The sequence below is a fragment of the Neovison vison genome, chromosome 2, assembly GCF_020171115.1.
Source record: "Neovison vison isolate M4711 chromosome 2, ASM_NN_V1, whole genome shotgun sequence".
Taxonomy (NCBI): Eukaryota; Metazoa; Chordata; class Mammalia; order Carnivora; family Mustelidae; genus Neogale; species Neogale vison.
Window position 1 is genome coordinate 214173739 of NC_058092.1, and position 13501 is coordinate 214187239.

General features: G+C 51.2%; 1 protein-coding gene across 1 annotated transcript; it reads right to left on the reverse strand.

Moving 5' to 3' along the window:
- Positions 1-88: 88 nt before the first annotated feature.
- On the reverse strand, positions 89-2072 carry CUEDC2 (CUE domain containing 2). Its single transcript, XM_044240397.1, has 8 exons — positions 1996-2072; positions 1491-1634; positions 1335-1396; positions 1123-1253; positions 856-1038; positions 655-716; positions 513-573; positions 89-427 (listed from the first exon to the last, which is right to left on the reverse strand). The coding sequence occupies exons 1-8, from the start codon at positions 2067-2069 to the stop codon at positions 281-283; spliced, it is 864 nt and encodes a 287-aa protein (XP_044096332.1). The 5' UTR covers positions 2070-2072; the 3' UTR covers positions 89-280.
- Positions 2073-13501: the final 11429 nt, after the last annotated feature.

Genomic DNA, 13501 nt, shown 5'->3' on the forward strand with positions numbered 1-13501 from the left:
GATAAGGGATATGAAGTTGGGAGAGAGGTCAGACAGACACAGTACCCCATCACCCCAATGCTGAACAGAAATGACCAGAATGCACTCACACCTTCCTGGGGCCACCTTTACTGTGCCCTTGGGCAGCTCCAAGAGGAGGTCAACAGTGTGGGGCAAGGAAGTAGAGAGCAGGGTGGAGAAGGGGGACAGGAGTTAGGGCGGGCCCTGTGGGAGAGTGTAGGGCTCCTGCATCCCTCTGGGATCTGAGCCTAGAAGGCTCCGGCAGAGTCTGGCGAATGCCTCAGTGGAAGCGGTACTTTCTGGCGGGCTTGAGGTTGATGTATGTGGCCTTCATCTCCTCGGCCTCAGGGTTCCGCACGTCTTTGAATCGCTCCCCCTTGGTACTTACTACCTGGTTGTCAATGTAGCGGATCAGCTTCTTGGGGGCCTGTCAGGCAACTGGACAGTGAGGAGCAGAAGCCAGGAGACGGTCCCCCCCAACTCCACACCTCTAGCAGCCATAGCCCTCTCACCTCCCTGGGAGCCATGGGCCGGTGAATCTTCTGATCCTCTGCGCTATCCACCATCATGTACCTGCCAAAAACTGGCTGGCTGAAGCTCCTGCCACCCTGGAAAGACCTTCTAAGGGTCTAGCCCAGCCCAGCCCAGACTCACTTCTGCAGGATGAAGGACTTCAGTTCATCCTTTTGGGGGCCTCTGAGGCGCCTGGGCAGGTCCTGCAGAGAAGAGAAACCCAGTCTAAAGCCTAGGGCACCAGCAGAAGCAGACAGGGATAGGCTAGGAGCAGGGGCTTAACAATTCGGCACCGTGGAGCTGAGGCTATTTGGGTGGAGGGAGATGTCTAGCAGAGGATACCTGGTTGGGGCCATCCCAGGCTGGAGGCCCTTCCTCCTTCCCCTCTACAAGCATCTGCACAGCTTCTTCCAAGTCTCCCCGAGCTTTGGCCAGCACCCACTGGGCCTGCTCCACTGAACAGGTAGGGAACACCTCCAGGAGGACATCCACCCCTGGCAGCAGCTCCTCCTCAGCACCAGCTGCCTGTGGGCAGAGGTGTTGACAAGAAGCAGTACTTCCTTCTTTCCTGGCCCCTAATTCTCTCCCAGTACCCTCCTCTAACAGTACCTCATCCCGGGTGTCTCCAGAAGCTGTAGGAGAAGCCCTAGTCTCTTCTTTGAGCTTTTCAGGCCGCTGCAGGGGCTCTGGGGAGACAGGCATCTGACCTTGGACCTCAGAGCTCTGTGGTTGCAGGTTCTCTTAAGGAAGCCGAGAGAGCGTCAGGTTTGTCAGGATTTGGGGGGATGGGGGTTATGAGTCATCCCAGGCCCCAAACTCACCTTTGTTCCTGGCACCACTTAACTGCCCTGAGAGCTTCTGCATCATGTCCCCTATTGTCCCCCTGAAAAGACAAGGAGGGTGGTAAGAGGACGACTCTGCCCACCCTCCACCGTCTGCCGGCCCTCCGCCCCCTCTTTGCCCCAGCCAGATCCCACCTTGGAATGTGGGCAAAGCCAGGCACATAGGCCTCCATCATCTCAGTGAAGGCCTCCATATCGAAGTTCTCCTCTGATGGCCCTGAGGGGCCCAGATCCTCCAGGACCCCAAGCACATAGGAGAAGATGACTTCATCCAAGCCGCTGCAGGAAGGGAACAGGACAAGCCCTGAGTAGGACACTGGGTACTTCCAGCAACACCCCCTCCCCCTCAGCCTGAGACTCGAGCCCTTGGCTTCACTGTGTCCATGAACCAGACTTCAAGCCTTGAAGCCAGAAAGTATCCCACCCTCCCACAGAGCTTCGGTTTCCCACCTGTCCAGCAAGGTGACAGGGACAGGTTAAGATTAAGGCCATACCAGCAGATCATAATCAGCCCTCCCCCAGCTCTGGATTAGAGCGGAGGGCTTCCCACCCCAGTCTTTCCATGGGCCAGGGCCCAGAGTCCTGCCCAGCAGCTCCAACCGTGACCCTGGCATGATCCTTCTAGGAGAGCTGCTGCTACCTGAGGTCAGCCTCTGGGAGGTGCGTCTGGACAAAGGCAAGGAGGGCTGCACTGACAATCCTCTCCAGCTCCATGCTCTCTCCTCTTCTGCAGGGACAGAAGATGTAGGTTTGTCAGGCCCTCTTCTGCCTGCCCCTACCCAGTAGGCCCAGGCGCGGCCAGCCCCTCCCTCCTGCCCTGCTGTGGAAACCATTTGTTGATGCTGTCCACAGCTTCCAGCTCTGCAGCCCTCCCCCGCTCCCTCAAGCAGAGCTGCAGCCCCCTCCCTGCCCATCCCTCCACCTCCTTCGCCCCTGTCTCAGGAGAAGGCCTCCACAGTGGTTTCCCTCGCCCTTCCCCCGGCCTCTCCCCATCTCTCTACCCCATTCCCCAGCAGTAGGCCCAGACCCTTTGGCAAGAAGACAAGGTCTTGGGGTCACATGCCTCTTGGCTGAGGAATCCCATCATAGAGAGGGCCACTTGGCCCTCAAGTCCAACCACAAGGGGACCATTGTCTAGCCCCCCCAAGGAGCAGGCCTCAGGACCAAGCACAGCCTTCCCCCAGCTAGAATGGGCCACCCACCCACTGCACAAAGGGGCTTTTCTGGCTCTGGGGCTCTGATGGAAGGGGAAGTCTTTCAGAAATTCTCTTTTCCTGTCCAATCCAGCAACTTGGGGCTATCTACACAGGACTTTCCATCCTCCATTCCAAAGCCTATGAAGCCCTCCAAGATCTGGCCTTTGCCCAGCTTTCCAACCTCATCACTCACTCCACTCTTGCCTCACCAGCCTCCTTGCTGGTCCTCAAACTTCCCCAGCTTCTTCCTTCCTATCTCCCCCATATATCTACATGGTTCATCCCCTCATCTCCTCTGGAGCTCTGCTCAAATGTTGCTTTCTGAGAGAGCCCTTCCCTGACTAACCTACCAAAAATAGGGAGTATTCCTGCTACTCCCTAGTCCCTTACCCTGCTTCATTTCCTATACAGCATCTATTACAGCTTAACGTTATCTTATGTTTATTTGCCTATTGTCTGACCTCCCTCATAGACTGTAAGCTTCAAGGTGCAGGGGTCTTTGTCTTATTCACTGGTGTAACCCTAAGCACTTAACATTTACTTAGTAAGTGTTCAATAAATACTCATTGACTTATTTCATTCCCATCTACATGCTTTTGACTCCCAACAGTCCATATGTGGGAGTCGGGAACACATGGCTCCACAGGCCCAAATGTCAGCTCGTCTTCCCACTCAGAAGACTCAGAGGTATCTCAGGTTACACCTACCACACACTCACAGTATTTCGTGATTGGGGTAAACCCTCCCCCCCCATTTCACTGGCTGACCCTACCATTTACTCACTCAGCTGCCAAACCTGAGACTTGGTAATTACCCTTGATTTCACCCTCTCTCATCTACTGCACTCAGCCAATCCAATCATGTCGATTCCATTTCCTTATTAGTCTCCTTTCTAGCCACTCTCCCCAGCTCATCTGGCTTCTGCTCCAACATCTCTACCAGAACTGCTCAGTCCAAGGTCATGAGTTACTTTTTCAGGTTTTGGTCTAATTAGGTTGAACCATTTAAGCTTGCCAATACTGCCTGTTTTGGATCTATAGGAAGGAAGGGAAGGAAGGTGAGAGGGAAAGAAAGAAGGAAAAGAAAAGAAAGAAAAGGCTATTTTTTCTGGATGCACCTGATATTTGCCCTTTCAAGCAGCATCGATGTTGGTTTCTGACGCATCACACTCTCCTTCTCCAGCCACTCCTTCCCAGGCTCCTTTCTCTGTCCCCCTCACTTCTGCTAGCAGCAAAGCTCAGGCTCACAGCTGCTCCTCCTCTCTCCTTGCTCTGCACCTCCCCCAAGACCTTGTCTGGTCCCACATCTTTATGAACCAACTCTATATCCCCAATCCCCAAATGCCAGTCCTCGAGCCCAGTCCCCTCCACGTAGCTACATATTTGCACGCCTCCCTCTCGGACACCTCCACGTGGGTGACTTAACATGTAAATGCACGTTCATGTACCCAGCTGCTCTTGCCATAAGTCTGGGAATTATCCTGACACCATCTTACCCACATCCAGTCACCCAAGCACTGACCATCACCTCTCCCACCTCTCAACACATGTGCTTCTCTCCATCTCTCCTCCCATTCCATCCACCTCTTGCCTTCACTGCCAGAGTCTCCTAACCCCTCCTCCTACCACTGTATTGTCCCCCCAAATCTATTCTTTACGAAGATCACAGTTGCATAACCTGTACAAAAATCCTATTTTTCCTGCTACAAATCTATCAGTGAAGTCCCCCTTCCCTTCTGATTAGCCCAGATTCTTTTGGTGGCCGTTAGTTGAGGGCCTTACCCCTGCATACATCTCTCCAGCCTCCCCATGTACCACACCCTCCCTGGATCACTCCCCTCCACCCTGGCTTTCTTCCAGTTTGTCAACTTTCAAGCTCTTTCGTGCCAAGATGCTTTGCACAAACTGTTTTCCTCTGCTTGGACAGCTTTCCACCTCCACCCCTTCACTTGTCTAACACCTTCTCACCTGTCGGGTCTCAGTTTACAATCTTCTTCCTCAAAGGATGCTGCCCCTAACCCCTGAGAACTGCTTCGGTCCCCTCCGTCTTACACCCTCATTGCAGACTGCACTTTCCCATATTTCACAGTACCTTTCGCAGCTATAATTAAAAATAATTATTTGGGGAATGCTTAAGGTTTCTTCCAATTGTCTCATGAGGGCAGGGACAATACTCTGGCTTATTCAGGAGTGTACACTAGGTATCCTATGGAGTGGGACGCTCAAAAAAGAGTTCCTCCCCGCTTTACAAATGAAGGAACTGAAGCTCAGTGAGTTTAATGATTTGCCCAACTCACTTGGCTGAACTGTGGAAAAGATTTAAATCGAGATCGCCTCGCTCGTGTATATTCCAGGAGATAGGGGGAATCTCAAGACTTCCAAGAGGGGTGAGACAGAACTACGATCTATGCTCACAGTTCCCCGGTCCCCTGAGTGGTAACAGTGTTGCTGTGACAGCATGGGAGTCACTTTGGACAGCAAGACTGAGAAGCTCTCGCCTACTAGGGGGAAATGCCTGCCTCTTGCTCCAGACTCTAGCATGGGCCCTGGACAGGAGAACAGCTCACACCACACATGCCCATTATGCAGTTCCCCACAAAGGGCAGCTGCCTAAGAGACCTACTACACCCACCCTGGATTACATCAAATCCTGGCTGCTGTCAGTTGCCTGGCAACCTCTGCTGGGACGAGGGCTGCAGTGAGAAAGTCTAGTTTCTGGGGAAGAAGTGCTCAGGGATGTGTTTGATGCCCCTGGGTTTCTAATCAAGGTCTGAGGGCCAGGAGGTTGTTACTGGGAAACTCCTCACTATGCCCCCCAAAAATGTCTTACTTCTCTTGGCTTTTGCTCTTGCTTGTCTCCTAAAGCAACACACTCTCTTCTCCTGTTCTGGGGCTGACCAAACTTTACCCAGCCTTTAAAGCTTGCCACTTCTTTCTTTCACCCTTCTCCATCCTTCAAGCCTTCCTCAGCATTGCTTTCCTGCCCACAAGCCACTTCTAATATTTCTCCTCCACAGTCCCTGAGCTAGGGAAGCTGTAGCCTAAGCAACCAGCCTTCTGCAGGGTAAGAACATGAATTTGATGAGAATTTTCAAATTCTGGATGTAGTCCACAAAATTCCATTACTTCTTTGGGGCTCCAAACCAGGGCTCCCTCGTTGGTAGTGTCCATGAAATGTGATTGTCATCCTGTCATAAGTTCTGTTTAAATACCTCTGATGATGGTAATAATAATTCTATGCACTTTACATGTATTAACTTACCTAATCCTCACAATAACTCTAAAATATAGCAAGTAACATTATTATACTATTCCATTTTGCCCAAAAGGAAATGGAGACGCTGAGAGGTTAAATAACTTGTCCAAGATCACACAGTTATTGGCACATTTACATCCAAGCAGTCTGGCTCCAGAACCCTGTTAACCACTATGCTACTATGCTACTACCTCATAAATTAATTGATGTTCTGATCCTCCTGTCCTGTCTGGTTGGCCCTCCTCCCTACCTCAGAATCTTTGCTTACACAGGTCTCCCCACTCAGAACGCCTTTTCTTCTGCCTCTTATTCTGCAGGATCCACTTTCTCCCCATAGTGAGCCCTGAGTGCCCCATCCTCACTGCTCCCAGATGGCCTGAGAGCGTACCCAGGACCAGGCACAAGCCTGGACTCTCCAGATGCTCAATACAGATTTCCCAGGACAAATTTAAGTGAGACTGGGGGAAGGCGTACCACGCTGTTCCCTTGGGGTGGGGAGGTGCTTAAGGCGGAGAGAAAGCAGAAGGCCATGTGGGAGGAGTCCTGGGAAGCAGTGTGGGCACTCTGAGGGTCTAGCACGGGTCTTCACTGGTTTCTCAGCCCCTATGAACCCCAGCTCCTGGGGCCCTAGTCCCATAATGCGGGTTCCAGAGGACATCGTTGTCCCCTGACCCCCAAGTAAAGTCTTAGAGGCGCCAAGGACACTGAGGGCTACAAGGGATTCCGGCACCCAAAGTCAGACCGGGGCACGAACGGGGATAGTGGGGTGCACAGGAAGTGGGACCGCGATGATGGTCCACCCCTGAAGCAGGAGCACCCTAAACAAGCTAGCGGAATACCCATAGGGTCTGGAATAGTGGGCCCGAGGGCACCGGGATGCGGTTGCAGCCCTGGGGACACAAGACTAGGGAGGCCTGAGTAAGCTGGGATGTGCCTTGATACAGGCCACGGCGAGAATCAGAGATGGGGGGCCGATGGGCCCCAGAGAGTACCGTGGGGGAACACACAGGACGGGCACCCTGGGTCAGCGTTCTCCGCGACTCTCCTAGCCCTGGGCCGGGGGCCGGAGGGGAAATCACCTGCTCCGTCGGGCGCCGCCGGCGACTTGTCCCGCGCGGTACAGCTCTCATCCCCCAGCCCCACCAACGAGATCAAAGGCGAAGCCCAGAGCGGTTCCTTTCCAGAAGCGCCGCGGTAGCCATTTTTGAGAAGGGCATTGCCCACAACCGGGCGGGGCTTCTGCGCCCACGCTAGTTTGTCTCAGGGTTTTGGACAGGCTCTCGCGGCGGCCATTTTTGTTGCGGGTTGGGAGGAATTAGGCGTGGAGGTCGCGCCAGTGGGTGGAGTATTATTAACTGTTGACAGCATCCCCGCCTAGTTTCTTGTCAGCTGGGAAACACCGAGAACCGTTCGACCCCACCCAGTGTCTTCTCGTCCGCGTTCCTTGCCCCCAAATCTCCGCCTTCAAATCCTGTAGCTTCCTCCCCTCTCCTTGTCTCTGCCCTCTTTCCAGACTTGGATCCCTAATTGGATCTGGTGGCCCCTGCGTCCATAACCTGGTGTTCTTCCCAAATCCCTGTGTTTCCCCACTTCCTGTCCAGTGTAGATTCAAGGTCCGTCACCCAGTCAACTCTTAGGTGATGTCTTCCTTTCCCACCATATCTATCCCCTTTGCCTTCCCTTAACAGCGAAGTCCCCCCCCCAAGATTCGGTGGTTACAGGGTCTGGGTCTTGGGATCGTGGAGCCTGGTTTGGACGGAGGTAGCAGGGAGTGGGTGTTCTGGGTCAGTATCAACCTGAGCCCAGATCCAGGACAGTCTAGAGGCCATGCCAACTCTCAGGGCCTTCATGCCCATGTTGGCAGACATATTGGCATGTCTCATATAGGTTAGGACAACTGAACTCCAAGACCTAGCAAGGCCTTACCTTCTTCCTGTTCCTGCTGCCTCTGCTTCCCGGTGCTACCCTGTGGGGGAACCCACAGCCATCCCTTCCCAGGAATCCCACCAAAGGTCATGAAGGAAAGAGTTCCCAAGCCAGCAGGGGTGAGCGCCTTCAGGGCTAGTTCCCTAAGGTACTGTGTACTCAGAAACTATCACTACCCTCAGGAGCTCATGGTCCAAGGTAGAAAGTCCTATCCTCCCCTCTCCCCTAAGAACTGCTCCCTCTCAAGCTCTGTCCCTTGCTGCAGGCTCCTAGCTACCCCCACCAGGGTCCTCTGGCCTCAAAGAATGAGACGTTCACTGCTGGGGAGTCAGGGCAGGAAAGGGGAGGGAGATATGAGGGAGCACAGTTGGCGTCGCGTCTCCCATAAAAACACTGCTGCTGCCAGCCTGGCGCTGCTAGGGTTAATGAGAGGTGTGGTGACAGCCACTTTGAACTCTGGCTAGACTGGCCCCTGGGAAGGGGGGCGATGGGAAGCTCCATCAGCCCCAGGCCTCTGCCAGTCCTTTAAAGACTTGGCTGTCCCTCCCTTCCCCCAGCCCCATCCCCGCCTTCATTGCACAATGCTGATGACTCTTCTCTCCCTACCACCCCCATTACGGGAACTTTCAGGTTTTCTCTGTCCCTATGTCTGGCCTGAGATTCCTGCAGCCATCCCTGTGCCTTTCTCTCCTCCCTTCTGGCCTGTTCCTGGGCTGGCAGTTGGATGTAGGTAGATATCATCAGAAAGAAATTCCTGAGCTTTGGGAGAAGGATCATGGGAAGACCTCTTAGAGGGAGTCCCTTGATTCCCAGCTCAGATCCTGAAGGGTCCCTACTCTGTGCGGCAGGAGATTGGTTCTGGGGTCAGAGGACAGTGGGCTGAGGAAAGGGACTGCCACAGGCACAAGGACACACAAACTATAAGATAGGAGCTCTGGGGAACACTTGTCCTGCTTGGCATTCCATAGCTGGCCTGATCTTAAGCCCCTGATTCTTTGTCCCCTCAGGTCTCAGTCTCTCCACCCCCAAGATGGGACCAGATTCCACCTGCCCTTTGGGTGCTGCTGGAAGCCACATAGGGAGTAAAAAGTGACGTGGTGACTGCTCTCTTCCCACTCCCTCAAGTGACTTTTGCCTCCTAGGTGTCCTCAGCTGAAGGGAAAAGCTAGAAGCCTATGCCGAAGCTTCCCCGAGCACATCAATTCCCCATCATGCAACCTCAGAATGAGGAATTGGGTTTGAAATTAGGCATAAAGGGCAGATTGCCCAGACATTAAGAGCAGAGATAAAGCCCCTCTGGCTGGTCTCAAGGAGTGGGAGGGACTCAGCCAGAGACTGAGGTGAGGAAGGGGACACTTCAAAAGGATGGGGAGGAAGGAGGGGGTCCCCGCTCTTGCTTGAGGTCAGAAAGGGCTCTCTGGGCAAGGTGCCCAGTCCTCCCACACCTTCCTCCTTTCTCAGAAGAGCCAGGATGGGGCGGGGGTGGGAGTTGGCTGGGGTAGGGAGGGGGCCTATTTAAGGAGCATTCTCAGCATCCCTGCAGATCCAGCCCCAGGAGCAAGAGAGGAGGCTTCATGGGTATGTGTGGGCCCTTGGTCACAACCCAAGCAGGGTGGGGGTGGAGTGGCTCCTGGGCTTGCAGGCTTGCCTTTCCCTCTCCAGGGATAGGCTGTGGCTCTGCCTGGAGATGGGGAATAGCCCCCATTGCCCTGTTTAACTCTCCAGAAATGAAAGCGTGTTTCAGGGAAAGATTTCTCTTTCACGCCCCTACCTATCCCACGTAGCTCAGATCTTCATTTTCGGTGGGGAGATTTTCAGGGAGCTGGAGCTTTGGGACTCCTATTTTGGGGATTCATATTTTAGGGTTTCCCTCTGGTTCAGGAAGCCTCCCAGTCTCCAGAGAGATGCCTTTCTCCATGCAGATATTCTGGCACTTCTCCAGGAGTACCTCTCAACATCTGGCCCCACCAGGAGCACATCTGGGCAAGAAATGATTCCACAGTACTCATAGAATCCCTGCCATTGCCCCAAGCCCCCTCCCCTCATATCCTGCATCCCTCCTGTGGGAATTCAGAGAACTCTTGCCCCTTTCCCTGGGTATGGGCCCTATTTTCAGCTCTAAGCTCAGACCCTCTCTGGGATAGGAGGAATCTTGAGATCCCAGGTTCCTTATCCATGGTGGGAATCGGAGGAATTCACAGAAGAGAGCACAGGAGGGCAGAATCAAGGCTGGGAGAATGTTGGCCACCTGGCTCTGAGAACTGAATTCCATAGGCTGTGAGCTTGAGCAAATGGCCTAGGGACTCAGTTCTGGTGCCCGGCTGTGCTGTACCATCAACAGAGAGGTCATGGGGAAGCTGCTGGCTCAGGCTCACAGCATCCCAGCCAGGCGCTCCTCCAGGCACTGGCTACATCTTTTAACAACTTCAGCTTGGACAACACTTCTGCTCAAAGACCTCAAGAGTTTCTCCAAACTCCTTACTTTTAATTAAAGTCTTTCACAGTATGGTCTCCACTTAGCTTTCAAGCCTGAGATTCCTTTCTCCCTGGTTATAACCTGCCCTCTAATGAACCACATTGCTCCCTGGTCTTGCTGCCATACCTTTACTCATGCTGAAACCTCCTCAGTTCTTCCTGGGACACCTCCTTCCCATCACTATCTGTTGGGATCCTATACATCCTTCAAAGTCTCTTTCAGATGCCCCTTCGAGGAAGCCTCCCTCAACTTCCCAGCAGAGCAGATGATCTCCTGCAAATCCTCCATATTTCTCTCTAGAGGGGCTCATTCATGAACCCCATAGTGTCTAGTCAAGACCACATAGCTGTTCAGTAAATGTTCCTTGCATTTTGCTGAGTGTGTCTAATATAGAAGAGGCAGTTTGGCCTAGAAGTTAAGGTACAGCTAGATTTCCCAGGTGCGTTCTCCATTGTGTGAACTTGGGTAAGCTGTTTACCTGTATAGGTCTGAGTTTCCTCATCTGTAGGTAAAAAAAAAAATAATAATTACACAGATATTGAAGTTTTGTGAGGCTTAAATGAGTTGAGAGTTTCTTCTGTTTAGGGCTTCTGATAGTAAGTTCTCAGTTAAGTGTGGTGAGTTTATTATGATTCTTATTATATTCCCTTAAATAGAAGGTGAACTACCCCATTGCAAGGGGTGGGTAGGATAAGGCTTAAAATTAGTCACAACCCAGGTTTACTGAGTGAAGGGCTCCAGACCAGATGCCAGGGGCAGGTGGGGCTGGGGCAAGACCAGGAGGAAGCCACCAAGACCAGAGTTTGGTGGCCCAAGCCTGCTGAGATCTAGGAGTTGTGGATTCCCACCAATTGTATAACCTTGGGTGAGTCACTCCTTCTCTCTTGGATTCCCAGCATAACGTAAATTGAGGGGACTGGACCAAGTGAACAGCAAAGTCCCTGGCAACCGAGATGTTTTATGAGTTCTAAGCTTCTAAGAGTTAAGTTCAAATAAAAGATCAGAGAAGGAGGCATCTAGGCTCCCTGCAGGGCTCCCTTATGTCCACAGGGCCTGGAGAAAACACTGGGCTTTGGAAGGATGCATGGCAGCATGCAGGGAGTGGCCGCTCTTCCTTCGGAAAGCCTGTGATCAGGGGCCCTCTTCTCTCACTGGGCCTGTGGGGAAACTGGTGTGCAGGCTATGGGCATTTCTAGGGCATAAGCAGAAGGCTTCGGGAGAAATGTCCGTGAGCTATGCAGATTCTCAGTGATAGAGGATGTTAAGACTTCAAGCTCTGAACCCGAGAGGATAGAGAAGAAAGGAGTTACAGAACACACCTTATGTGATGTGAGACTCAGTATTTAGTTGAAACCTGCCTTGTTTCAAAAAAGGATTTGAGACTTACTGGCATGCAGACAATTCTCCAAGGTTAAAATGTAACACATAGACATAGCTCTGTAGCACATTTACTACTTTTTTTTTTTAAAGATTTTATTTATTTATTTGATAGACAGAGATCACAAGTAGGCAGAGAGGCAGGCAGAGAGAGAGGAGGAAGCAGGCTCCCTGCTGACCAGAGAGCCTGATGCGGGTCTCGATCCCAGGACCCTGAGATCATGACCTGGGCCAAAGGCAGAGGCTTAAACCACTGAGCCACCCAGGCGCCCATATTTACTACTTTTTGGCCCAGAGACTCAACTTGCTTATTACTGTTTTTTTTTAATATTTTATTTATTTATTTGATAGAGAGAGAGGGAGAGAGAGAGCATGAGCAGCAGGGAGGGACTGTAGGAGAGAGAATCTCAAGCAGACTCCCCACTGAGTGGGGAGTCCAATGTGGGTCTTGATCCCAGGACCCCAAGATTATGACTTGAGCTGAAGGCAGATGCTTAACCGACTGAGCCACCCAGGCGCCCCTACTTATTAGTGTTTTTATTTTTAGTTAGAAATTACTTTAAACTTGCAAAAAAAAGTCTGCAGAATAGTGCAAAGAAGTCTTGCTTATCCTTCTTCCAGATTCACCAACTCTTAACCTTTTGCCATGTTGCTTTTTCTAACCTATAGTCCTTATTCAAATCTTGCTACTGGTCCCATTAATGTCCTTCATAACAATTTTCATTCAGGATCCAAAACAGGATCATGCATATATTTATTTTCATGGCTCTTAGTCTCCTTTGACCTGAAACACTTTCTCAGCCTTCTTTTGTCTTTCAGGACATGGACGTTTTTGAACAACTAAGACTACTGTGGTTGTCTGTTTACATTTATCTGATTTTTCCTCATGATTATGGATTACTGCTGAACTGATGTTGTGTTTTCTCAGTTTAATATATCAGAAAGTGCATGATATTGACTGGTCTTTGTTACAGAAAAAAACTTTCAAGACACTCATTAAAGATGGTGAGGAAGATTTTATTCAGGAGGGACCGCTGTGGTGGGCTTCAAGTGTTGTCAGTTTTCCCTGTGATTCTAGGGAATGTAGGATATGATTTTTGTAATTAATATCTTCTTGGGGACGCCTGGGTGGCTTAATTGACCAGCCTTTGGCTCAGGTCATGATCTTGTGGTCCTGGGATCTAGCCAGTATCAGGCTCCCTGCTCAGCAGGGAGTCTGCTTCTCCCTCTCTCCCTGCTCCTCTCCCCTCTGCTGGTGCATGCACAAGCTCTCTCAAGTAAATAAATAAAATCTTTCAAAAATTAAAAAAAAAAATCTTGGAACAAACTTCAAAACTATATAAATGGCTTCTCATCAAACTTTTACTCATTAGTTTTAGTATCCATGAATGATTCTCACTGGAATCAATTATTACTGGAGATGGATTTTCTGACTTCATTATTCCTCCTGCTGTAAGAGTTTTCCTTTCGTATTTCTTTAGTTAATGTTAGTATGTACTTAACAGATATTATTTTATCCAGTAGGTAATAATCTGTTACTGTGATTGTTTTGATGCTTAAATTGTCCCTGATTTTGGGGCACCTGGGTGGCTCAGTGGGTTAAACCTCTGCCTTTGGCTCAGGCCCTGGTCTCAGGGTCCTGGGATAGAGCCCCACATTGGGCTCCCTGCTCTGCAGGGAGCCTGCTTCCTCCTCTCTCAGCCTGCCTCTCTGCCTACTTGTGATCTCTGTCTGTCAAATAAATAAATAAATAAAATCTTAAAAAAAAAAATTGTCCCTGATTTGGCCAGGGTAAGTCCCTTCAAGCTGGCTCCTTTGTTTGACATTTTTGAGCGATCCTTTATTTTCTGGCACAAGTTGTTCCGGGCTCATCTTATACCTTCCCTTCTACAGCCTTGTAACCAGCCATTTTCCTG

Excerpts from the sequence above, each read along its gene's own strand:
- CUEDC2 (XM_044240397.1), bottom strand. The coding sequence starts at position 2,069 with ATGGAGCTGGAGAGGATTGTCAGTGCAGCCCTCCTTGCCTTTGTCCAG. Across the intron at positions 1,397-1,490 it reads GGCTTTGCCCACATTCCAAG|GGGGACAATAGGGGACATGA; the intron begins GTGGGATCTGGC and ends TTGTCTTTTCAG. Across the intron at positions 428-512 it reads GGCCCATGGCTCCCAGGGAG|GCCCCCAAGAAGCTGATCCG; the intron begins GTGAGAGGGCTA and ends GTTGCCTGACAG.